This window comes from Columba livia, chromosome 1, assembly GCF_036013475.1.
Source record: "Columba livia isolate bColLiv1 breed racing homer chromosome 1, bColLiv1.pat.W.v2, whole genome shotgun sequence".
NCBI classification, from domain to species: Eukaryota; Metazoa; Chordata; class Aves; order Columbiformes; family Columbidae; genus Columba; species Columba livia.
In genome coordinates, this window is record NC_088602.1 from 89,359,627 (window position 1) to 89,386,206 (window position 26,580).

The 26,580-nt window shown below is 44.5% G+C and overlaps 1 protein-coding gene across 1 annotated transcript; it reads right to left on the reverse strand.

Moving 5' to 3' along the window:
* Positions 1-1,197: 1,197 nt before the first annotated feature.
* On the reverse strand, positions 1,198-9,753 carry ADAMTS1 (ADAM metallopeptidase with thrombospondin type 1 motif 1). Its single transcript, XM_065065731.1, has 9 exons — positions 8,653-9,753; positions 7,933-8,279; positions 7,358-7,490; positions 6,794-6,961; positions 6,204-6,490; positions 5,769-5,955; positions 5,491-5,666; positions 4,460-4,635; positions 1,198-4,086 (listed from the first exon to the last, which is right to left on the reverse strand). Exons 1-9 carry the CDS (start codon positions 9,167-9,169, stop codon positions 3,345-3,347), a joined length of 2,733 nt encoding a protein of 910 aa, XP_064921803.1. The 5' UTR covers positions 9,170-9,753; the 3' UTR covers positions 1,198-3,344.
* Between the last annotated feature and the right edge of the window lie 16,827 nt (positions 9,754-26,580).

Below are 26,580 nucleotides of genomic sequence, written 5' to 3' on the forward strand. Positions count from 1 at the left end.
AAAAATGGGATTATATTTCATGAACCATATTACTGTGTAACAGATGCAACTGATGAGAACTCATGATGAAGTCAAAGAAAAATATGTAGTCAGTAAACTATGATTTGGATATACAGTCTTGGTCAACTGTGCTACAAATACGGGTAACATGTTGACCTCCTGCTGTTATGTTTATGCTCTAAAGAAATGAATGCTGCCATAAGAAATGGGTTAACATTATACAAAAAGTTTTTATTAGATCATAACTCATTTTATTATGCAGTAGTTTGCAAGAAAAAAAAGCTGCTGTTATTGCTATTTCTTATTGTAAAATACTGAATGTGTTTGATTTCCCTCACCCTCTCTGATTCCTCACTGAGCTCTAGTTAACCACGGGGCCGACTGACCTAATCTGGGTAAAACGGGCCAAAGCATTTTAGAAATAAAGAACACTTCAGCACTTTTTGTTAAAAAAACGGGGAATTCACTGTATTAGATTGTATTCAAATTCCCTTCAGCATGAAAGGTGGTGCCTGTGAAACACCATTTTTCTCTCCCAAGAGCCTCCTTAAGCACTACTGCAAGGGGTACATCAGCACCTTGAGCTTGCTTTAATTGATACAGGTAGATCTGGGAGAAGATATTTCCTCCACAGGGCTTCCTGAGCCTTGCCTTCAATGTTTCTGCTGGGTTGATGAGAGCAATTTTGGGCAACCACCATCACCCAGCGCTCTCAGGACCTCACCAGTTCCCTAGATAATGGCAGGGTCTTGCAGTTTCAGGACCAGAGCTCCTTGGGCTCTCCAACAGAAAATGACTCAGGCAACACCAACACCTTAGGATATGAAATCTACAAGGAGTAAGAACAACAGTAGAAAATTAAAATAAAAAATGTGTTTTTTTCTTTCTTTTGAAAATGCATGTATTCCTATTTTTAACCTCCTGTAGCAAAATACAAGTGTAGATATACAGATATACAATTAAATAAAACATTATTTGTTGTATTTATAAACACTTAAAGTATTTATAAACCAGAAAGTGATTGCTCCCTCCTGAATAATGCTAGAAGTGAAATGTTCCCCAGTATTTTTGCACGTCAAAGACAAAGTAACACTCAATGAAGTGTGACGTGATGAGAATTTTTCTGTGTGCTTTAGAGGGGCCAGGATTTTATCCGTGGAAGAAAGTGGGAACTATTTCTGCAAGACAGAGTCCAAACATTGGCAAAGGAAGTTTTAATAGATTTTTACATGACACAAAGCCAAAAGTATTCATAAATGACTGATGTCTCAAATTCCATGGCAAAAGTCCTACTGAGTTCAACAGAAGATTTTCCCCCAACTGCAGTGGTCATGAGATCAGAAATGAAGGAGCAAAAAGCAGTTTCTTGATGCTTAGTATGTATTTTAACATTATAAAACGTGTTACCAACAACGTTAGAACAGCTCATTCATACAGTACTTCTAATTAGAAAAGCATGATCAGGAGGCCCTCCAGGAACTTGTGAGGGAAACCTCTGACTGCTAGTTAATGGTTTTGAATTTTGACTGCTGCTTGCCCAGTAGGGTAAGGTTAAGTAGAGCAGGTAAAACTGCTACTTTTGTACATATTTGGTTGGTTATAAACACCACTGACAGCAATACTCCGTCTGTAACAGGTAATTAAAACCAGTGGCATCAGTTTAGTTGCACTCCATTTTTTTTTTCTTTAAGATGAAATAACAGTGCTGAGCACTCTGTTAGTGGTTAAGTAATAAAATACAAAATTACCCCTTTTGCGCGGTATATGCCATTATGGGTAGGGTTTTCCAACCCCCTTCACTAACACAGTCAATTACTAGCCTAAGCTACCAGTCATCTTGAAATGTGGCTTAGCTTTTTTGTAACATTGCCTTAGATTCCAAGCTCTCTCTGCTCGATGGACTAGTTTTACTCTAGTGAAATAAAGACGCTCCATTTCCAAAATTTATAGGGTTCATTTATTACCTCTAGTAACATATTATACTGTATAAATACTCTATCCTTGTTATATGTCCTTTTAAAAAAGCGATAACTTAGAAGATCACATTAGACAAGAAGTATAAAAATAAATATGTTCATTATACGCATTTATTACAAATTATAACCCTTCCCAGAAGGGAAAGAAATATAAAATACTTATGAAGTATATAAAATCTATAGTAATATATTTTACTATATACATATGGAAAGCCATATTCTCTCATTGTCTATGAACTGGCACAAACTAATTATGTTAATGTTGGCGTATTGCTGTGGATGGACCTGCTATCCTTCAGCTTTGTCTTCCCGCCTTATCAGTGATTTGAGCACTTACAAACCCATCAGAGGCCACATAGGAAAGGTTCCCATTCCTAGCGGGTTTCTTTGATATATATATATATATATATATATATATATTTAACCCAAATGCAAATAATTTCCTTCAGCTGGGGTAAGGTGAAAGATTTGAATGTGAAAGCGTGACTCAATTGCTCACACGTGCCATCAGTCTGGTTGACATGACAGTAGGAACAAGCTCGAATCGGAAAAGCCAGTGGAACTTGTGCGGAAGGCACAAAGAGCAACTATTCAGAGACACTACCTGCTCCATGAAAACTTCCACTTTTTCTAGCCTCTGGATTCCATATGTCACCACAATGGCATTGGAGTGGATGAGAGAAATGGACAGGCACATTGGGATGACATAATGATACTAAAAAAAAGTGACATTCTTGTTATTTGTCGAGTTGACTGACTGGTTCTTGATATTTCTTACTCTTTACAGGTAGAGAATATGGCTTTATTTTTATATAAAACTATTCTCTGAAACAATAGCAGCCATGAATGACATAGTTAAAGCTTTTTTCGAATCCTGTTTTTTGCCCTTTGTGAGGTAGGTAAGCCCTGACCAATTATTTTAAGCTATGGTTTCCACTCCCTTTTCCCTCCCCTTCCTACACATGGGGACTTGATCAGTACCACAATATAATTCCAGAAGAAGGGGAAAATAACCGAACCCCAAAATGTTTGCTTACACGTGTTTTGGCCACTGCTCGTGTTCTGTTCAATTTGTAACAGACTTTTAAAAAAGCAATTTATAATGCCCTTGGGCCTCATCTGCTGAAGCTGAGCGAGTGACATGGGTCTGCTAGCCTATCAAATGTACAGTTGGCAGGGTATTTTTAGGATGCAATGCCAATTAAAGCTATTTGCACTGTCCCACCTCAATGGATCCTCACCATGAATTTTGTCTGCAAAAACACATGCGCTGCCTCTAGCCCTCTTTTTTTTTTTTTTTCAGTGCATTGTTCTGAAGGAAAAAAATAAAATAATAATTAAAAAATTAGCTTTCCCAACTTATACTATTTAACTGCAGTCTGTAACATTGCAGAAGTCTATTAGGTGTTTCGGTTTCTTGGAAGGCTCACAGCTTTCTTGCGGCAGCACGCTGCTGTCGTAGGAAATACATTTCAACAACCTCTTCTTGAAACCTTTCCCGCACGTCTTAGAGCAGGGCGACCAGTCCCCCAGCTGCCACTGCGGGCAGGGCACGTCGGCGCAGGGACGCACGTCGCTGGGCTTCAGCTCCCGGGCGCAATCAGTGGCCGGTCGCCCCCGGGGGTCCCGGCACTCCACTGCCCGCCGCTGCCAGCCCGAGCCGCACGACTTGGAGCATTCGCCCCACTCCTCGATGACCCACTCCGAGGAGATGATCTCCCTGATTGCGTTGAAGGACTCTTTCTTTCTACTGGGCGACTTCTCCGAGCTAGGCTGCACGGGTTTCTTCACGAAATAGGTGAACTTGATCTTGGGCTGTGGCAGGTCCCCCACCGTGAGGACCTGGATGGTCAGTGGTTCCTTCAGAGGGCTGAAACTGCGGATCCTCTCCAGGGCGGCGGAGGAGCCGCTGTACCTCAGTACGCTGCCCTTGTAGGTGATGTCCTGCTCCAGCGTCGATAGGGTGTAATCGCCGTTGAGGATGTAGGTGCCATCTGCGGCTTTGATGGCGAGGAAGCTGCCGTCATGTCTCGCACCCCTGTGATTTCGCTGCTTCACCTCGATGTTCGTCGCCCCGGCCGGAATGGTGACAACGTCATGGTAGCCAGGTCTGCCCAAGAGAAAAGACAGAGACTGAGTCCTCCACTCTTCCCTGCAAATGGGAAGAAGCTGCTCAGCAGAAGACTGAATTTCATTTGAAGCCAAAGCGTTTAAGCTCACGAGCTGATGACCTAATTGAATTAATGGATTAAGTGATTTCCAAAGTCACATCCCACATTACTGCTACAGCACAGGTGTGCCTGTGTGGAAGTGGCTTCCTTTCGCACGGATGTCACTGTAAGTTATCTTCAGTCAGATGGCTGTGACAGATCAAATCTCAGTTCCAACAATAAACTGGGGAAACACCTCTGCCTTGGAAACCCAAAGCTTACACCCACAACACATTCACCAGAACAAAATAATAGCAGCCGTTATATACTCACTTTGCTCTAACAAGTGTGCCAGACACTTTCTTGCAAGTGGATCCATTGCCACCGCAGATACCGCATTTGTCAAACTTCTTATTGGATCCTATCATACGGTCACAGCCAGCCTTTACGCACTGTCCCTGGACGCAGACAGAGGTGGAATCGGGGCTGCAGGGGGTACCATCCACAACCTTTGCAGGAAAAAAGCAGTACGGTGTTTGATTAGAAGATGCACATTGCTTTGAAATTGCATAATACAGACACACACAAAATATGGACAGGTGGAAGACCTGCAGCACCTGTATTTTTCAGGTTTTTGAAACCCAAAACCAAAAAAGCCCATAAATAGTTGGAGGTATGTAGTGCTACTTCATCCCACTTGCAAAAATGATGCCACAGTGACAGGAGAAAACAACCAATTTCATTTTCTATTAACACCCCCCTCAAGCCCCTCCACCCACAAATCTGTTTTACTCCTTTCATATAAATAAATAATGTTATTTTCTAATGTCACTAGATGGTAGATGGTAGTCATGTCCTCAAAGTACAGGACCAAAATTGCTTTCAATGGTGTTTGATGTATCTTTCATTTCTAGGACTACTGCTCTACAAAAAACATCTGTGTCATCGCCCTGGTAGTTATTGGCTCTCAACATCTTATGACAGTGAGTTCAAGTAGCTATGCAAAACGAACATTTTTCCTTCTGTTTATTTTAAGCTGTCAGCATATTAGTAACTGGTATGAGAAAGCACCAAAGTTTTGGCAAAGAACCTCCATGGTTTTCCAAATGTATGTCAATGTAATCAAACTGGTGGAGGAGAGGAAAGTAGGGTGGAGTGTAACTGGAAGGACTGTGCCAGAATATTTAAAGCATGTTTGCACTCATCAAGATGTACACGTAGGAAGAGGAGAAGGAAAAATCTAGCTTATATACAAGAAGGATGTAATTTTGTATTTCTATGCTCCTTGACTCTTAACTTCACATAGTTAGAGGAAAAAAAATTCCTATTCACGATTAGATAGAAGAGGTATAGTTTTGAAATACCTTTGGCTGTAAAACAAAGAAGTATCCTGTTCCTTTTGCTCGGCAGACCAGCTTGCATCTGTCTTTTGGAGAAACACCGGCAAACTTGGGCGTCCACTCCACCGCAGGTCCGCTTCCAAAGGGAGACTTGGAAAACTCATTGTGCTTTTCACATTGTTCCTCCCTAAAGGTTTTGCCTGCAGGGAGAGGAGAGACAGGTGGACATTAGATCATCTTCCGTACATGTTCTTGCTCCACAAGATATCTGTCCTCAGCCTCAAAAATGGGGAGAAGATTACCATCGTTGTCCGGACAGTCCTCGATGTTACATGATCTGTATTGCACCCGCTTCCCTTCACAGTATTTCCCCCCGTTCCTCGGGACAGGGTTGTCGCACTCCCTGAAGGAGTACTGCACTCCACCGCCGCAGGTCCGGGAGCACTCTCCCCACGCCCCCCAGGACCCCCAGCTCCCATGCACTGGTGTCTGGAACGACAGGTAAAAGCAGAACAAAAAAGTTAATACAGCATACGCAAAACAAAACCAAGCCACAAAATCCACAACCATTCCCATTTTTATCTAAACCATTTGTGAAAAAAAAAAAAGCCCCAGAATTGTTTTATTAGCCACCCACCTCCATTTATTTAAACCCTTTAAACAGATGACTCCCACCAAAGCATTACCCATGCTACTCTGCAGGCCAGGATATATTCCGATTTTTGTTTAGTACTTACATCATAATGCTTCTTCTCAGTTTTATTCACACACTTGCCATTCATGCACCACTTCCCTTCCCCGCAACTGGTGCCATCTGCCCAAGGGAAGTGTTTGGTTTGGCACACCAGCAGTCCTCCAGAAGTGCCAGTACACCACAGCGTCGTACAGGTACTGGCTGCATCGGGGCAGTGCTTGGACTCATCTCCAAATGTAAACTGGCACTGTCTGTTGGCGTCATACAACGTGCCAGGCAAGTCAGAAGGAAGCTGGATTGGTTTGTGGGGCTTGTCTAACAAGCACTCACCTGAAAAGAAAGGGAAAAAAAAAGCAGATGATACTGTCAATGAGTTCAGTTTCAAAAGGGAAAAATATATTTCCAATTCTAGAACTGCATTTGCTTTGTAACAGAAGCTTTTGAGCCAACTTGCGCCACCATTCTTGTAAAACTAAGGGTCTTCTAAATTAATTTGCAGGATATAAAAGGTTAATTCTATGCTGTAGCAGAAAGCACTCTCAAGAAAAAGAAAAAAAGAACAACAAAAAAAAAGCAAAGCAGTGAAACCCAAGAGCTTAAATGCCACATGAATGGAAAGCTTAATAATCTTACCATGACCATTATCCAAAAATGTTGTAATCATGTAGGCACTACATGGAGACCAAGGCTGGCTGCGATCCAGATTGGAAAGCATAGATGCCATCATGTGGAAATCCCGGCTTATTCCATTTATACCGGCACACTGCTTTGCATCGTCATGAGGCATGTTAAACACGTGGCCTTAAAAAAAAAAAAAAGAAATAAAGTTTGTGATTCTAGGAAGCCTGTCCCATGCATCACCAATACTACTTTAAATATTACCCTAGAGCAGTTCATAGCCTGCTCTTTAAATAATGACCTGAATCTGAACACTGCCAAACTTTAGGCAGATGGCACTGTATCTTCGCTCCCCTCCCTGGCTTCTCACAAGCTTTTTTCCTGCACTCCAACACGCAGCTCTCACAGACAATGCCGTGCAGACCACAATTGCTTCCCACAGCTCAGCCCTGCTACAGGCAAAGCTTTGCCTCCTCCCGACTGCTGCAGGGGGCCGCGCGGGCTGGGCAGCTCTTTGCTTTACGGCATCGAGCTGGCTTCAATTAACTACATTAAATCGCCTTTCAGAGTTTCAAGTACCTAGTTCGTGTGCTGTTGTAAAAGCAGCCTGTAAGCCATCGTCTTCTATGATAGAGCAACTGCGGTTTAGATCACAAACTGTTCCCACATCAGCCATCCCAAGAGTATCACATGTCTTGGCACCGCAGAGGTCCTGTAAAAAAAGGCAGTTTCATTATTAATCGGATCAGAGACTTAACCTTGGCAAGAAACATCCAGCCCTGGCAGTTTGCCTTCACTTATGGAAAGAGCATAAATATTCAGCACTTCAATGGGTATGATGGCAAAAACCTGTCTTTGGAACCTACGCAAGTGTTACAGGTAGAAATAAAATGCATAATTTCCACACTAAATCAGCTAAAAATATATGGGGCAGAAATATGTTGCACATACTGTGAGTTTCACCTGAGACAGCACAAACAGCAAAGTAAATGACTAAATCAAAAGCAGTTCATTTCATTTTTAGCCTACTTTGCTGAAGCTGTCATGACACAAGACTGCCTCTGAGCGCTTTTTCAGAGGTCTCCTGGCAGAATGGTCCTCTGGGGGTAGGGAGCAATGAGCGTGGGCATGGATTTGACCTCTGTGTCCCTCACCTGCCTGGTGAAGAGGATTGCTGTGTCGTAGTGCTCGGCATGCCGGTCACTGGGTGGGTTGTGCTGCCTCTGCCAGCTGCAGAAGTTTCTCAAAGTCAGGGCAGCGTTGGAAGAGATATCAGGTCCCTTCCGCTCCTCATAAATGACCATGATTTTCACCACCACGAGGCTGATGGAATTGCGGATGCTAGGGTGCTTGTACAGCTTGGCTGCCACGGAGAGCAGCGTCAGGAGATAGTGCTTCAGCCCGCTGCCGTGGAACTCGGCCATGGACTGGTCAGCTACCAGCATGGTCTCAACATAGCGGGGGCTGGACACAAACCTCTTCTTTCTTCTGCTCCTCGTTTCTGCATTAAAAAGGGAGAGGCAGAGGCAAGGAAAGTGCATGTTAGCGTTGAAAGAGAAAAACCACTGCAAAAGACCACCTTATGGAACCCAAACTCCATTGATACTCAAGATTTTCACCTAAGGGATGTACTGCCACGCCCGGCTGCCGCCCCCAAAACTTCTGCAACCTCGGCCGAGCAACTCCTCTGAGTCGCCGCCGGGCAGACGGGCGATAGCCAGACCCGCACCCAGGTGGGAGCACCCCCGGGCCGGGGCTGAGGGAATGCACCGTCCGGGACCCTGCAGTCCGCCCCGTCGGGGCGGGGGCGCAGACAAATCTCCCGTTCCTCCCTTTCCCTCCCAGTGGAGGGCAGCGCGGCGCCCCGACGGTACCTGCGTGCCCGGCGGGCTCCGGCTCCGCCGCCTCCGCCCCCGTCTCGCTAACGGCGCAGCGGGCGGCGGGGGCGGCCCGGCGGGTCCCGCGGAGGCGGAGGAGGTGGGCTCCGCCGCGGTGCGCGGTGCCGGGAGCCGGCTGGATGAGGTATTGGCGACCCCGCAGGGAGAAGGCTCCGCGCATCCCCGCGCAGAGGCTGAGGGCGGCGGCGGAGCTGGGGTCCCGGTTGACGGTGCCGGAGTAGAAGCAGCGGGAGAGGTCGTCCTCCGGCGGCGGCGGCGGCCCGCCCAGGTACTGCAGGGTGAAGTCCGGGGCCAGGAAGCTGCTGTCGGGCTCCAGCTCCAGCGTCAGCCGCTCCCCGAAGGCCTCCAGGCGGAAGCGCTCCCGGCCGCCGGCAGCGCCCAGGCGCCGCGGCACCACCAGCGCCTGCCGCTCGGCGGGGCGCTCGGCGCTGCACAGCCCCAGCAGCGCCGCCAGCACCGGCACCAGCACCGGCGGGCGCCCCCCGGTCCTCATCGCGGTCCCTGAACTCGGGGCGGGGGAGGCTTGTTGCTGCGGCCGCTGGCTTAACGGAGCCCTTTTTATTTATTTATTTGTTTATATTTTTAAAAAATTAATTTTTTGCTTTCAGGTTTTGGGGGGATCTCAGTTTCTCTTTCCTGGCGGAGGGGCGGGGAGGGCCGGGCGAGCGCCGGGTCCCGCGGTCACTGAAGAGGTGGTGTCGGCTTCCCCATGTCCGGGGCGCGGCGGCGGGGAATGAGGGTCTGCGAGGGGAGCAGCCGTTCCCCTCTGTCCGTCTGTCTGTCCTCTTTTCTCTCACTGCCGGTTCTCCTTCCCGCCGCCTCCTCAGCTCTCCCCAGCAGCAGCAGTCGGGGAGGAATCTCCGGCGAGTCTCCGCTCGCTCCTCCGGCAGCTCCGGCACGGTCCCGCCTGCACTTCCACGGCTTCGCGGGGCGGGGGGAGGCGAGCGCCGAGAAACCTCCCGTTCTTGCAGAGCGGAGCCGAAAACAAAGTGAACACCACCCCCAGCCCTCGGCGCCGGGCCGGCCGGGCCCCGTTCGCTGCGATCCGGATGGCTCCGCCGTGCGGGTTGAGTGCAGCAACCGGGCTGGCCGCTGCTGCCCTTTATGGGGTTTGCCTGGGCCGCCCCCACCCTCGGCGCGGCCCGCCGCCCCCCGCCGCGCCGCCCCTCGGCCGCGGGCCGCTGAGCTCACTGCGTGCGTAACGCGCCCGCGGGCGGCCCCCGCCTCCCCTTCCCCCCCCCACCGCCCCCGACGGGGCGGGACGGGGCGCGGCGGGCAGAGCCCGGGGTCGGGCCTTGGCTGCCGGGCGGGGGGCGGGCTGCGCTGTGCCGCGGCGCGGCCCCTTCCCCCGCCCCCGCGGCTCCCCCTCTCTGGGGCCCGCCCGGTGGCGGGGGTGTCCTTCCCCCCGGGACCCCGAGGGCAGCGGGGCTCGGCCCGGGGTCTGTGCGGGGCAGGAGGGGTGCGCCGCTGCCGTCGGCTCCGCGGGGACGAACGTCGCTCTGTGGAGCGGCTGGACGGGCTGCGAGCGGCCGCCGGCCGGGGGCTCGGGTCGGCGCCCGGGGCTGGGGAGTGGCAGGTGAACAGCCCCGAGCTCCGGGGCGAGAGGGAGATCCCTGGTCGCATTCGTGGCTTTTCCTATTTATTTATTTATATATATATATATATTTATATATTTATGTATATTTATTTATATATTTATTATTCTTGCCTTTTCACAGCCCTAATAGCTACAGTCAGCCGTGCACCTGTACTTCTGGGAAATGGTTCCTTTTTAAATTGCTTAAACAGAGGCATTTACGTAGGTGCAGCCAATATTTTCCTTTGAAGCCAATAACCAACCATAGTGGTACAGCTAATCCGCTTAATTCTTTATATGGAACGTGCTTGCGATGTGCGCTGCCCGAGTAATACTTCCTTCTCCTTGTTGAGGCCTTTTTGGAGGATCAGGGTAAAGAATGGTGAGCAAATGTGTGAATGAAAACAGAAGCACTCTACCTATTGCTGACAGCTCCCGGGCTTCCTAATCAAACAAAGGCGCTTCAATATCAGTCAATGCCGTGTCTTACACAAGCGTGAAACTCAGAGGCTGAAAACAGACATAGAAAAATACATCATCCTTCTGACAGAGCATTTCATGTATCCACCGTTCTCTTAGGATAGAATGTCCTATTTATGCCACTAAATCTAAACCAAAGGGTTTTCTGTCTCATTTAAACCATGTCAGATAAACTTGGAGCCCTGCTTCTGTGTCAACTGCACAGCCTAATTGCCTGCTAAGTTCCGGTAGTACATTAATTTCCCATGGTGTTCTGTAAATGACACAAGTTTAGAAACATACTTTTTTTGAAGTTGTGCAAGAAGACACACAAAAAGATGAACCCAATTTTCCAGTTGCGTATTCCACTAAAGTCCTGTTGTCCCACACAGTGATGAGCAAAACCAGAACTGGGCCTCAAATGAGGGATTTTCCTTGGTGTACAGCAGGAAATGGCTTTGAGAGGCTGCGACTGCTGCCCGTTAACATGTCAGGAGCAGAAATATGCATTCAGTTACAGCAGAAGCCTAATTTTTCACTGGAGTTGGAGGCTAGTGCCAATTTCTGCCCTTACCTTCGAGATCTGGTAACGCATACCCAACTGTGTCAGGCTTTTCCTAGGACAGAAAATTCACAACAAAAAAATGGTTCATTCATGTTGTCAATTTTGCGTTGCATATGATACATACCTAGCAGTTGTACGTATTTTGAATGTTTAGGGAATTACAAGCTTAGAAGTCTAGAAATATGGTATATAAAACATAGAATTGAAAGGAAAGCATTTTTATAATTTACTTTTGAACTGATGTTACTTTCAAAATAGTTATGCTTGCAAAGACATTAATTAAAAATACGCAACCTCCTAGTCTGTCAGTGTGATCAGTGTAGCGCGTAGATCAGCAAGAACCAGTGCTAGGACACTCTGGTATCCACCCAGAGCATGTTCACCCAGCTGCCTGGTGCACCTGTGTGATATTTTGCTGTTACTTTTTGGTTTAAAATCTCTGATTTGAAAAGGTCCTGACCACCTTAAAAGAGCTTTTTTGATGTGAAAGGCCTTCTCAGTGTTCCACCAGGTGGCACTCGCCTATAAAAATTTTTCTCTGGACTGCTTCACGATTCACGTCCTGGGTTTCAAACTGTACTCAGGTGGGAAAGGCTTACACTTTAATACTGTTCTCAACAGTTCTATGATTAAGAAAACAGTTTTCCTGGCCTTTGCATAATATCCAAGAAAGTGTTTCAGTAAAGAACTCGGCAATTGCCTTGTTTTCCCCTCATTGCCAGTTGTGCTGCTGTGAAGATGCAGGCAGGCATATAAATTCTTCGGGGTACGCGAACACAAATCGTGTTGTGAAGGAACATTTACAGAAGGCTTGCTTCCTCCCAAATGTGCAGTGTTATCACACACCATGAGTATAGTCTCATAAGTGCTTAAATCTATTTCTGTGAATAACCCCAGTGGGTTTAACTGGATTATTTAAGACCAGAAGGCATGTGCATGCATACTCGCCACGAATGTTGTATCTAATCCATACCAGCTCCAGTCGTATTTTGTGTAAATCAAGATTTAGAAAGCTAAATGTACCGAACTTTTGCAGAATTTCACTCAGTGGAGTAAAAACCTAGCAAAGGCGTAAAAATTATATTTTTAATAAATATCTGGTGCTTCTTGGAAAAAAAGAAATCACGAAAAGACACCAAAAATTGTAATGCAGGGAAGCCACCAGATGGAGCTAACAGATCATCGTATTTTAGGCTACAGTGCGGGAACAGGTTTTTTATGGCTTAGACCTCAGTGTTACCCGTACATGAGCAGTGTTAACAATGGTGGGTTTTTAATTTCTTTGCCAGTGTTTGTATAAACTGCTGTATCCAAAATCAGAAGAAAAAAACAACACCAAACTCACGTTTTTTTTGCAGCCTATTTGTTTAAATGCTGCAGAATGATAAATTCCTTCAAAAATTTAGAATTAAAACAGCAGATGGCGCATTAGGCCCACTGAGCAGAGGATGAAAGATCCGATGCTGTTAAAAAATCCTCAGTAGAACACTTCCAATAACCTTAAGCCTTTTCTATTTTATTTATTTATTTATTTATTTATTTATTTATTTATTTATTTATTTATTTATTTATTTATTTATTCATTCTCCTGAGGAATTAATCTGTTTTTACAGAGCTCTTTCCCATCACTGCTTGTGACTAAGTAAAGGTTTGCCCATAATCAACACTTCTGTCCTAAGCACTCCCTAATTAGTTGTTGAGCAGCGTAAGTGGTTGGGCTCTGTGCATACAAAGGGAATTTGTTGTCTTTCAGAGTGAATGATTGTACCAAACAAGATTATTTATGGAGATTTTTTTCCTCTATGGCAACTTCTGTGATATGCATGATTAGTTTATTATTTTTGCCATTTGTTATTGATTCTGATGTCACTAACAGTTGGTTCTTGTTAATCGGGATAATAGGGATAACAGAGAAAATCTCTAATTTTGCCTAAGTGTTTTGATAATCAGCAGTAACAGAAAAAAACCCCACAATGTCCATCACCACTTTGATGAGAAGTATACTTTTTTTTTTTGAGGAGAATGGTGATTTAACGTGATTATATCTTTTCCCATAATATCTGCTTTTACTTGTGGTAATTACCAAAGTTACTGAAAAAATAGACGCAGAAATTTTGGAAGGCCCCAAATTTTATTTCTGTATAGCCATATAGACCTGTATGTACTCAAAACGAAGCACTACCAATTCTTTCTGTTTTCATTAGTAAACTTTTATCAAACTTGGATTAAATGGGAACTTGTTCTACCTCTGACTGCGTGAGTCAAACATTTTACTATTCAGCAAATACAATGCAACAGACTTTGAGGTTCAGGGTTTAGGTTAGTTCAATTTATAAAGGTGAGGGCAGCCAGGAAGCTTGATTTAATTTAAGCTCAGTAACATTTGTAGAAATAAGTATCCATTTATTTGGTGTTAGTCCTTATTCAGATCACAAATAAATTTTCTGTAGATATTTTGCATCACTAAAGTAATACTACTTCTATGAATTTAACACAATTATGGGCATTATAACTGATGGCAAAATTGCTCTCTTTAGCAGTTTTTTACTACGCACAGGTAGGAGCGTAAGTAATCCAGGTCACCTTACATATCTCCTAAAGACTGCCAAACTAGCTTTCAGCTGAATTTTTCTTGTGGCTTTTTCATACAAATTTTTACATCTGTTTTTTAAACCAGTTTTTATTTTAAACAAGTTTTTGTCTGTTTTCTCCTAAAAAAAAAAAAAAAAAAAAAAAAGGCATAGTGAAAAATGTATTGTGTTTGTCCATGGCAAAATGTTTTCAACCATTTTATCGTTGGGCAAGAGAGGAGGAAAATTAAAAACAGGGAGGGCAAAAGTCAGTTCCAGAGTGCAGGGATGGCAGCTGGGGGTCTTAACATTTCCTTCGCTTATTGGGCAGCTGTAAAGTCCCCCATGTCACCTGTGGTTCTCAGAGTTCTCCTCATGGTACAGCCACGAGTCAGCTTTCTCCTGACACTGACCGTAGGTCAAATCCAGTGGTGAAGAGGGTGATGTGGCTTGTGCCGGGACCGATGAGGAGTGTCTTTCCTTCCACTTGATGCTTGTAGTCCCTTCCAACCTGGCATTCTGTGATTCCATGTTTCTGCAGGTGCTTGTGCCCAAAGGAGGATGGCAGCACACTGCTAATCGCTGATTGATCCCACTGGCTCTGTGGGGAAGGGCAGGCCTGGGTCTGGACCAGGAGTTGGCCACGTTCATAAACACGTGTATAACTGTCTACTGTAGCATCCCTATCTGATCCGAGACATCAAAGGTGCTGTTAGCACCTCCAGGCTGTTTGTTGATTGATGTGCTTGTTAGAACCTGTGAGTTAATGTATTTTAAGTGATACGTTCTGAGAGCAGTGGAGGCAAAGCTGCGCATATATTTAATACTAGTTTTCTGGCTAGATCAGCTCCTAGGGCATGGCTTAGAATTTAGTTTTATGTTAACCTCTCCCCCAGCTGTTATCAGTCACATACCACAGCAAAAGTCTGTTATCACAGCACATTAAGTCTGAAGATGGAGGTTTACATAAAAATGTGAATTCAGATATGGCTGTATCACACATAAATCCACAGGCAAGTGGTTTAAAAGGCTGTTGAGGTCTGACATGTATCTCACTCCCTGGTGGTAGAAGTATTCCTACTGAAGAATTTGTGTTACCATCTAAATTGCTTGTGAACAGCTGATCTAAATCCAAATTTTCATGGTCAAAACAACTGCTAGTGTCAGATATACAAAAAATTCTCTCTGGAAAGAAGAGATCAAATAAAAGGAATCAGGCAGAACAAAATGTTGCATTATGGTATATCTGCAAAAGTGTTTCAGAAGTTAAATATAACTATACCGTTGGCTGTAAAGTCCCTCGGCACCTGGCAAGGAGCATATTCATGCATACCCTGAGCTCCACGACATTTTGATATTTTTATCACACTGCGATTCCAACAGATACCACACTTTCTCCGTGTACTTTGGACAGAGGATTTCAACAAGTACTGCAAGAAGTGTTACAGTTTCCATGAAAGTCCTCATAATGGAAACTCATCACTGTGCCTATTAATAATTTTTTACCTTTGAGACATCTATGTGAAGTAGGAGACAATTACCGTCACTTAGCAGATGTGGGCATTGGCCACACTGATTCCAAGGAAATTTCCATCTTGCTAGACGGTGCTCTGCTTGTTGCTGTCCTGATCTACCTGGACACGTGCTGGTAATTCTTTGAGATCAGAGCCTATATAATGCTGATAGACCCTATAAAAAGTACCAAGAAATTTGAACATAAACAACAAATATTTTCTGTAGCATTACATTTCAATCCGAGCAGTTCCCTCACCCTCGTTTTAGGGTGCCATGCCAACGATGGAATCGGCTGAGCAGAGGGTTTGATGCATCGCAGCAAGTGGTGGAAACAGGCAGCTCAGCCTGGTCTGCAGGAGAGGGCAGGAAACCCTCCGAGCTGGTGCTGCTGTCCTACCTGTTACTGGGTCTGTTAGCTCCTTGCAGTGCTGCTTCCAGACCTAAACTGCCACATACACATCGTATTGTACTGAACTTAATGTGCATGAGGATATACTAATGTGAGGATCTATTTTACTAACTTTCCTTTTCTTCTTCGCATTCTCCATCTGTCATTCTAATAGCCTCATTTACAGGTTTTACCTTAGCCATATTTTTGCTTCACCCCTTCTTACCCCACCCTTCCTCCCTGTTATACTGGATAATCAAGAGTTGGCAGTAAGTGTATTTAACAAAGGTAAAAACATTAAGGAAAGTGATTAACCACTCTCCACTCCCCAAACAATTTACATACATGTTTAGACTCACCTAATCTGTGCTTTGCTAAAAACTGGGTTAGATGGGGTTTCCTCCTGGTTTGCAGCTATGGGGCTGGCCCTCTGGAACTGCAGTTCTTAGGGCTCCTCTGGGTCTCAGATTACTTGTTCCGAGAGGGTTCTTTTCTGTCCTCTGTCTTTCCAAAAAGCCTCACCTTTCCTATGTGTCTGAAGTTGGATGCTGCTTGATAAATGGCCTTTGTTGTAGGCATTTGTGTGAAAACCTTTTGCCTGGCACAGCTTTTTGCCTCTTGAATAGCCGTGACATCTAGGGAAGAAAGTTAGACCCTTTCATAGAATCACAGAATTATAGAATGTCCTGAGTTGGAAGGGACGCAAAAGGATCATTGAGTCCAACTCCTGTCCCTGAACGTGACAACCGCACAGTTCACACCATGTGTCTGAGGGCGTTGTCCAGTCTCTTCTTGAACACTGTCAGGCTTGGGGCTGTGACACCTTCCTGGGGAGCCTGTTCCAGCGCTCCACCACCCTCTGGGGAAGAACCTTTTCCTAATGCCCAACCTGAACCTCCCCCTTTCTAACCGTGGTTATAAATTTATGTGTGTGGGTCAGTGTATTGTCTGATCTCTGTTATAGTCCAACACACTGCTTGAGGTTACCTAAAACCACAGTTGTCACAAATACGGACTTGTACTCATCATCAGGTTCTCAATCACCTATGACAGATATATTACACTAAACACAGTGATCAAGCTAGTGTTTAAAACATTAGATTGCAATTTTTCTCCCCCTCCCCCTCTCTCTTTTTTTTTTATGTGGGTCTTGCCTTTCTATACCTTGTGAATTTTTTTTGCACTTATTATAATGAGAGGGAATTTCCCAGACACCAGTCCCAGGGATATTTGGTATCCTTTGTAAGAGTTAGATATCTTGCATTTTAACATCCTAATATGTTAGATCACTCTGTCACCTTTGCTGATGCCATTTATAGTCTTCTCAGCTTGTTGTTTGGGTTCTTTCTCTGAAGTCTGAGGCTTCAAACCAACACACAAGAGTAGCTGTTTGAGAAGTAAATGGGGAAATGCCTTTATAACTCAAAAAGCAGAGTGAAACTTTGGAGAAAAAAGGGTACAAAATTGAGCAACAATTATGCATTTCTGCGTCTAGTGCCAAATGCTCTGAACTCTTCTAAAGAGAGGGTGTTTGATATGCCAGTGAAACTTTTTTAAGGCCAAAAGAGTTGCTAGTCCCAGTGTTTTCACTGATTTCGGCACTAGCTGCAAGCAATCGTAATGGAGATCATCTGTTAGCTTCTATCAATCATGCTGCTAACCTGGACTTTTAAGTGGAGAAAGTACTAGTCCGCCAAGCATGAAATACTCTTGCATGCATTTCTTATATCCAGAACTGATGGAAATAACATGTGAGCAAGTAAAATTCTCAGCAATACATACCTCAAGAGAGAGAACCTTAAAAGGCAACTTCACTTAACAGCAAATTCAGGGATTTGCATCAGGTTCTTTATTTAGATGCCTGAATCCAGGCATTCATCAATTTGTCCTGTGACCTAAGCAAATATTTCAGAAATGCTGCAAGACATGATAACATAAAGTCATAGTTTTAAGCACAGTTCTATGTGTCTTTCTTTAATATTTGCTGTATACCCAAGTAGCACAAGATGTCTCTGTAGCTTTTGGCAGACCTAGCTGTGCTACGGGCTCCTTGTGAGATGAGGACAAAATCAGCTAAGTTTAAGTCCAACAAAATCCATAAGTACATAGAAGTCAGCCACTGAATCCAGTAGCTGGGTCAACTCTATTTTTAAGAACTTGTTAGCTTTCAGGAGCCATTATTAATTACCTCCTTCTAAACATGATATTTTGGACTCATTGTGCTTATACGGCTCTCAAACAAGCAACTCACAATCATAAAGAAGTATCTCCTCAAAAGCCCCTTGCAAGTGATATCCTCGTATAACAGGTAGAAAACTGAAATACAAAGACATTCAGCAATTTATTAGCAATAAGACAAAATACCTTTGTTACACCAATTCAATTCATAGACATTTGTAGAGCCTTTAGCTCTGCCATAACTTGTTTGAGCTGTTTCAAGACAGGGCTCATGATGTTGCTAATGTGTTCTTGCTTTTTAACAGTTTTGTCCACATTTTGAACATGACATGGGATGGCTACCTCTCTTTTTTTTTCTGCTTTCAATCCCTCTTGTTTTCTAATGTTAGGTTGAAACTCCAGATTGCTTCTTTGCACTTCTTTAACGTTAAGGAAAAAGTAAATAAGAAATCCTTGTTTGCTCTCAGGTGCATGGGCAGGTAAGTCAGTAAGACTTGTGTAGATGTCTTGGGGTAGAAGAGACACCTAGAAGGTCTCCCTCAGTTCTGGATATCTCTATATGGCAATGCTGACATGTTTTAATTACAAGGTCAGCTGAGATGGTGACAAGACTTCATCACAGATTTTGCCTGATGCATTGGGATGCCTAGTATCTCCATTTTATCAGTGAAATGAGTAAAATAAAAGGTTGTAATACTCATATTAGGCAAAGAGCTATGGAGTATTGTGGTAGGTTGCTGTTGGCTGGCTGCCAGCTGCCCACCCAACTGTTCCCTCATTCCTCCTCCTCAGCAGGACAGGGAAAAGAATATAAGATAGAAAAGCTCGTGGATCAAGATAAAGGCAAGGAGATCACTTACCAGTTACGGTCATGAGCAATGCAGACTTGACTTGAGAAAAAATAATTTAATTTATTGACAATTAAAATAGAGTAGGATCATGAGAAACAAAGACAAGATCTAACCTCCACTTCCTCTACTTTTTTTTTTTTCCCCAAGTGCAAAGGCACTCTTTAATTCCCAACTACTCTGCCTCCCTTGCAAGCGGTGCAGGAGGATGGGGAATGGGAGGTTGTGGTAAGTCCACGATAGTTCCTCTTTGCTGCTTCTTCCTCATCACATGTTGTCCCTCCTCCAATGTGGGACCTCTCCACGGGTTGCAGTTGCTTCAGATAAAACCTGCTCCACCATGCTCTCTCCAGGAGCTGCAGGGGATCCCTGTTGCGGTACCTGGAGCTTCTCCTCCCCCTTTTCCTCCCCTTCTCCTCTTAGGGCTGTTTCTCACATCTTCCCCTCACCGTCAGGCAGCATTTTCCCCTTCCTCACAGAGGCCCCGGCAGCCCCTAGACAGCACCTGGGCACCTGTGCATGGTACAGGTACTCTGCTGAAAAATGTTGCAGAAAGGGAAAGCAGAACAATATTCTGTAGTTTTCACTTTCTAACTCATTGCCTTTTTTCCACCACTTCACTGCAGCTGTCACTTGCTGCCCTTCCCTTTGCCTCTTCCCTCCACAAGTCCCTTTCTATCCTCAGAGCACCACGGCAGGGGGCAGCAGGAGCAGGGAGAAAGGCCACTGCAGGGTGTTGTGTCCCTTGGTGGCACTCCCTCTTGTGTGTGCACCTGCGGCTTTCCGCCATCATGGGGCTGGATGGGGCCTGTAGCTGTCAGCAGGAGGAGTGGGAGCAGGGGGGCAGCATGGGCCTCCCCTCACTGCTCCCTCCAGTTTTCAGAAGATTTAAAGTCGCTGTCATAGTTCACAGCAGAGTCATGCTCGCTATCTCGCCAGGCCATCTGGAGTGGCTCATGTGAGCCTCTCCTCTGGCATACAACCTCACTTGCACAACTCCATATTAAGACTATTAATACACTTTGCCCGCATGAGCAGCCCTCGTTGTAGCAATGTAACACGTAGCTCAATCACATAATGCTAACAAAGAGAACTGGGGCAGACACGTAGGCCCCAATCCTGGAAATATTTATAGTTAGGCTTAACTTCTAGCATCTTGCTAACCCCTCGAGTGTTTGCAGGAATTGAAAACTTAATAAAATGTTGGCTAAAATATTCTGTTTACAAATGATATCAAGAAGAAGCATGTGCAATGGCTTATACAAGAAATGAAGTTTTTAAAACAAAACACCCTTCCATCCATCCTCTGTGTCTGTTTATACCATAGACAGTGTAAGAGAGCACTGCAAGAAGTAAAACAGACACTAGTAAACCAGTACCCGGATTTGTATTTTCATTCTTGTTATCAACAGGACTTCTGGAAAAACACCATTACAGCTTGAGACCAAACACCAAGAAGCCAGCCCCCCCAAACTTTAACTTTCATTTAGTATCACTAAATTTCTCTGCTTCAATATGCATATGCTTATACAAAATCTTTGCTGTCATGGTGTAGACAGGCTCTGTGGTTTCCAGTGGGTATAAAGCTGAGCATGTGAACACATGTTTGCAAGAGATGCTTGGGACCCCTCTTGATGTGCTGCCTTTGCTATACCACCAACCCCTTTTTGCATAGCGGGGCATGAGATATGTTACTGGTTTTGTGTGATGAGGAACTAAAGTCAGGAAGTATGCAATGTTCATGAAATCTTTTCATTCAGTCTTGTTTCCGTGAGTGTCATGAGAAAGTCACAGCACGTTTGACTGAATAGTTCAGATTGCCAAATTCATGCTTGGAAGTTAAAAGCTATACTAAAGGCAAAAGTAGAGGTTTGGGTAAATGATTAATGTTCATCAAGGAAAAAAATTACAGGTTTTAAAAAGCCTCGAGTCTTCTAGGATTATGTGGGCCTTAAAGGGAAGGGATAAAGTAGGCATGGGGAAAAAATTTCCTGATATTATTATATCTACTAATTAGTCTCAGTGTTTTGACTCATTCTCTTATTGTTGAGTTCCACCTTCTGTTTATTTAGAGGTTTATAAGTTTTAATTTGAAATGTATTTAAATGCATGATTAAAATATTGTGGACAGAAAAATGCATCATAGTTTCACATGGAATAATTTTGTTTTAGCAGAATAATCAATTTTATTGCCTGCACAAACTCAGCTGTCATTTCTGATCCTAAGCCAGGCATCATGGGAAGGTGGGCATCACATTCCCTCGCCGGCTGGCAATGCACTCTTCTGTTGTGAAAGAGGCCTGAGTCTGATGCCTAGTTTGGCCACTGGCCCCCTAGGATCCGCGGGGAGTGCAGCTGAGGCAACCCCAAATTCTTTGGGTTGCAGTTGCCCCTGCCTGCCTTCAGCTGCAGGCTGAAGCCTGGGCAGAGGGACATCTTTATGTGAATCACATGAAGTTCAACAAGGGCAAGTACTGGATTTTGCACCTGGGACACTGCAACCCTGGCTGTGCATACAGACTGAGGGACTGCTGGAGAGCAGCTCTGTGGAGAGGGATCTGGGAGTTCTGGTCGATGGCAAGTTGAACATGAGCCAACGGTGTCCCTGGCAGCCAAGAGGGCCACCCGTGTCCTGGGTGCATCCAGCACAGCATTGCCAGCCGGGCCAGGGAGGTGACTGTCCCGCTCTGCTCTGCACTGGTGCGGCCTCACCTGGAGCACTGTGTGCAGTTCAGAGTGCCATAGGATAAAAAAGATATAAAGCTACTGGAGAGTGTCCAGAAGAGGGCTACAAAGTTGGTGAAGGGTTTGGAGGGGAAGCTGTATGAGGAGGGGCTAAAGTCACTTGATTTGTTCAGCCTGGAGAAGAGGAGACTGAGGGGAGACCTCATGGCGGCTACAGCTTCCTCACAAGGGGAGGAGGACGGGCAGGTGCTGATCTCTTCTCTCTGGTGACCAGTGACAGAACTGAGGGAATGGCAGGAAGATGTGCCAGAGGAGGTTTAGGTTGGACATGAGGAAAAGGTTCTTCCCCCAGAGGGTGGTGGAGCACTGGAACAGGCTCCCCAGGGAGGTGTCATGGCCCCAAGCCTGACAGTGTTCAAGAAGAGACTGGACAACGTCCTCAGACACATGGTGTGAACTGTGGGGTTGTCCTGTGCAGGGACAGGAGTCGGACTCAATGATCCTTGTGGGTCCTTTCCAGCTCAGGATATTCTATGATTCTATGATCAGTGTGCCCCTTGCAAAATACGAGGGGGTGAAGAGGCACAAGAGTGTCCTCCAGCTGCTTGTGGCCCACCCAGGCTGTTTTGGGCTTGATGGAGCTGCTGGCTGATGTCATGTGGCCGCTGATGGGCTCCTCTTCCGTGGTGTATCGGCATGAACAGTGTGGCACTGGCCTAGCCCAGGGGCAGTCCTGGGTAATCCCGTAGGAGATAATGAGGGACATGAACTGCAGGAAAATTTCTGGGGTTCTGTGGCTGACATTCCAAGGAGAAGCATGGTCTGGTTAAATATTAAGTGGCTTCCAAGGCATAAACTAAAGCATGTAGGGAACCCCCTTTCCTGAGACCTGCAAGGGCCCATAGGAGGGCTCTCTCTGAGCCTGGACTTGTTCTTATGCTTATGAAGTAAAACAGCGCAAAACCTGATCAGCTGGAAAGAAGAAAATCAGTGTTACTCTGTGCTGCTCCTCTCACCAACATTTTCTTTCTTGATTATTTAAAAATCTCACAGGTTGTTGCTCAATAACATTTATGAACTGGGTGTAGTATAAAAATCTAGCTACAGCGCAAATATGCACAGCTGTCACATTTAACACACCTTTTAAAACCAAAGCATCATCAGGTATTTTAGCAAACAGAGAGGTAAAAAAAATTCCACTTTATAAACCCACAAATTTATATAATTCTAGTGATGCCAGCTGAGCTGTAATTTCTTTATATGGTAAATACATGAGCTAAAAAAGGTTGTGTCAAGAAATTGCTAATAAGACAAAAAAGTGAAACCAAATTTAACTGAGAGGGCCCTGCCAGATTTATTAATGTGGATTTCAAAGCTCTCCAAGAAAAATGTTCTCTTTTTACCTTTTCAAAAAAATTCAAACTCAAACATAGTATTGGAAACAAGCTGAAAATCTAAACATGCAAGCTATGACATAATACATTAAAAGCTTAGAAACCGTAAGAAGTAACAGCATTAACTTGTGCTGTTTGCTTCAGGGAGGGCAAAAAACAAAAGTCAATTAAGGTGAGGACGTCTGCTGCTAAAACTGCCAGCATTTGTTGCTTTATGCTAATCTCCATGCCCCCAGTCCCACAGTATTTTTCACATATCGCCGGACAGCTGCACTTGAACAGAGGCCCATTGACTTCGTGTCATTTAAGCATCTCTTTTGCATTCAGTGGCTTTGATCTGTGTGGCTGGAAGTCTCTTCTTAGCTTCTGTCTACAGCAGTTCCCAGCACACACTTGTTGCTTGTTTATCATGGTGCAATTCTTGACTACTGCAACTCTGCAAAGAACTATGGAAATACGTTGCATGTTTAAGATACATTAATTCACTTGATTCTACAGTTACAATTTGAGCAGTACCAAAAGCTCTAGCTGTAGGCAATGTAAATGGTGGTTGTCCACAAGCCAGACATTTAATTATTCGTGCCAATGAAAAGAGAATAGACTATTGATGTTGGAGACTGCTGCATCCATGGGCTATGTGGCCTCTCACAGGTGCAGTTTCATGATAAGACCTGATAAGGCCTGCTGTAGGTGGGCATTGGTACACCTGCTTTCCAACAGGAGGAATGGAAACAAAGGCCACAATGGCTGTAAAATTGAAGTTGATTAATTTCTGAATTGAATTATGTGTATCTATGTCCTATCACAGCAGAGGAAAGGATACACCAGGGAAAGAAGTACCGTCCAGGCTCATGTTCCGAAAATGCTACAAACCATACATACACAAACTCCCTGCTTGGACTTGTTTCAAGATCCAAACAAACGTGCGAGCAGTGTTTGATTATCCAAGAGCAGGGGAATGGAAACCTTCTGACACCTCCAAAAAGCCTCCAACAAGCACTTGGACTCGGAAGTGGTGCCTGGGGAACATTTCCACACAGAGATAAGCTTACTTGCAGACATCAGCATTTTGTTGGGGAGGCTGCCTTGTCCAAAATTTTGCTGTGTGTGCATGTGTCATTTCAACCCTAACAGCTAGCAAAAAAGGATCAGCTGGTGCTCTAGGCTTCAAGGCCAAATGCTGTAAATATCTACAATAAATGTTGTTCCACACATGAGTAATTCCTCTGGCTCTGTCTGTGCTGTCTCTGGGCCCATGAGTCAGGGAGCACAATATGAACCTTGACCTGCTCTTTGTGGGCCCATGTTGCTGGGAAGGGGGTAGCCCAGCTACCTCCAAGCCCTGTATTTTCCCTATTGCATGTGAAATGTGGCTTTGCTATGGAAAACAGCTTGTTTGTCCCAAGGTAGAATGGGATAAGGGATAGAAAGGTCTCGCATCTCACCAAGGGAAAAGGAAACCCTGATGAAAGCATGACCTGCTTCACTACATGGAATCTGTTCTTGCCTAAGATGAAACCAGTTGTCCACTGACTTTTTCAAATGGACATTGTTATCTAATCCTGTTTTAGACCATCTGTGGAAAAGGAAGAGTTTTATGTCTAGAGGTGGTTATTAGTTACCACGTACCAGGAGTGTTAATATTTAATGTACACTTTTAATTCTATGGCATCAGTGTGGGTGTTAATTTGGATTTTTGGATGCCTTTTGTTTGTTTGTTTGTTTTTGACATATGGTCTGATTTTAGAGCTAGCAAGGAATACAAAATAAAGACAGAATGTAAACAATTAATTTAATGAGTTTACTGTTGGTCTTATGTTAGGAGTCAGAAGAAAGAAATTTGGTGACTGGGATACATAGATAATTATCTTATAAAATAGCCTGAACATTCGCCCAAGTTGGAAAAAAACAGTGTTTCTAAATAGGAAAATATTTTGCTGCTGGGGATTTGGGGATTTGTGTGCTAAGAAAGGGCTGGGGGTTTCTTTATGCAGCATGGAAACACTCCCAGCAATTTGTCCTCACGTTGAGTTTCTTTGTCATCTGACTACTGCCATTCAGCTGTGTGCGGCCTTCACTGAACTGTGCCTGTGGGGAGGGCTGGAAGCATTTTGGTTCTGGAAGAAGGCTGAAATCTCATAATTAAAGGCACATACTTTAAAACAAACAAACAACAAAACTGAAAAATAATTACAATAAATGCATCAGACTTCAGATGTTACATAGGTGTCTGCCGCCCATCAAGTTAATGTGGGGTTACCATGAACTGAATGGTGTAAGCAGAGGGGGAAATTTGCTTGATTTTACAAGGGTGCACATATACACCTGCACCATAGGAGTGGCCTAAAGGGACTTGTAGAAGCGGTAGTATCTGGCCTGTTTCAAAGAGCTGTTTTGGGGGGTGAGGCTCCTCTGACCCATTTTCTCCTTGATTCTGAAAGCTGGTAGGAGGTTGCTACAGGCACTGCCCATCCCCAGCAGCTCCACAACAGCCTCATGCCAAGCAAAAGAGGCCTACATGTGTATTTTCTCACCCAGCTGTCAAGCATCAGTCTGTCCCTGTGGTGCGACTACACCTGCTCACGCCGCTTGTACCTCCTCACCTTCCTCCCACTGGTTCTGCCAGGTTTGTCCCACAGTGGCAAATAGTGTCCCCGCTCCTGCACCCCCCGACCAGCGCAGCCCCCCTCATCTCTGCCCCTTTGTTCTTCAGAGAGCTCATACACGTTAGAAAGCAAAATCTTACAGAGAGCCATAATGTAGGATAAAACCCCCAAACTCTCTAGGAACAAGTTTATGGAACTAGTAACACCTGGCTTCCTTGCCATGTGAACGATGGCAAATGTGTAATTGATTCGATTAAGCTGTTCTGTAGTATTAGGACCACCCAAAAGATGGCACTAAACAGCCTTTAGTCACACACACATTTACACACACATGGAATTTGCTAATAATACTAAAAAAATAGTTCACCAGCTTAATTCTGTAATTTTGTGAGCAAAAATAGAAGTAATCTTGGATAATTCTATGTTAGACCAGCAGGAAAAGTGAGGACAAACACTTTTATATAAGCAGATAAACTTTGTACTGTAAATACTGCTTTTCTAAACCCACATGAAAGCATTCATATTTTTGTAAACATGACAATGTGACACTTGACAAGCCGTGCAAATGTGTTAAAATTACTCAGAAGTTAGGCACTGCACTTAAAATATTTGTTTCTTTAGAAGCCACTGATGCTATTGCTGTACATTGACCTTTGTAAATCTGTGGTTATTTGGCTTAAAGTGCTTTTCTTAATGTGGGTGCAGCATGGAATCATCACACCAATGCCCACAGAGCTACATGGAGTGACAAGTGTCATCAAAGAAAAGCTCCAGCCTCTTGTCACTACCTTTCTTAGTAGGTAGGACAGATTATTTTGATCTCTAATTAGCCTAGTTGTCTGTGATGAGAAGAATAAGGCATGTTTCTGCTAGTCACCTTCCATCTTATGATGGAGTAGGTGAAGGAGGAAAAAAATTCCTTTCATATTTATAACCTCTGAAAACTCAGTAATGGGATTTAATTTATAATAAAACCTAAAGATGAGTGTTCACAAAAAGTGCTGGAGGAGGAATCCTCACATCCTGTAGGATTAATTTTTTACTATGACTTCAGTTTCATGATTTTAATCAAATACCACATGCTAATAATAAACAACACAAATGGAACAACACCACCTTT

Excerpts from the sequence above, each read along its gene's own strand:
- ADAMTS1 (XM_065065731.1), bottom strand. The coding sequence starts at position 9,169 with ATGAGGACCGGGGGGCGCCCGCCGGTGCTGGTGCCGGTGCTGGCGGCG. Across the intron at positions 7,491-7,932 it reads CAATCCTCTTCACCAGGCAG|GACCTCTGCGGTGCCAAGAC; the intron begins GTGAGGGACACA and ends CTTTTTTTACAG. Across the intron at positions 4,636-5,490 it reads TCTTTGTTTTACAGCCAAAG|GTTGTGGATGGTACCCCCTG; the intron begins GTATTTCAAAAC and ends TTTCCTGCAAAG.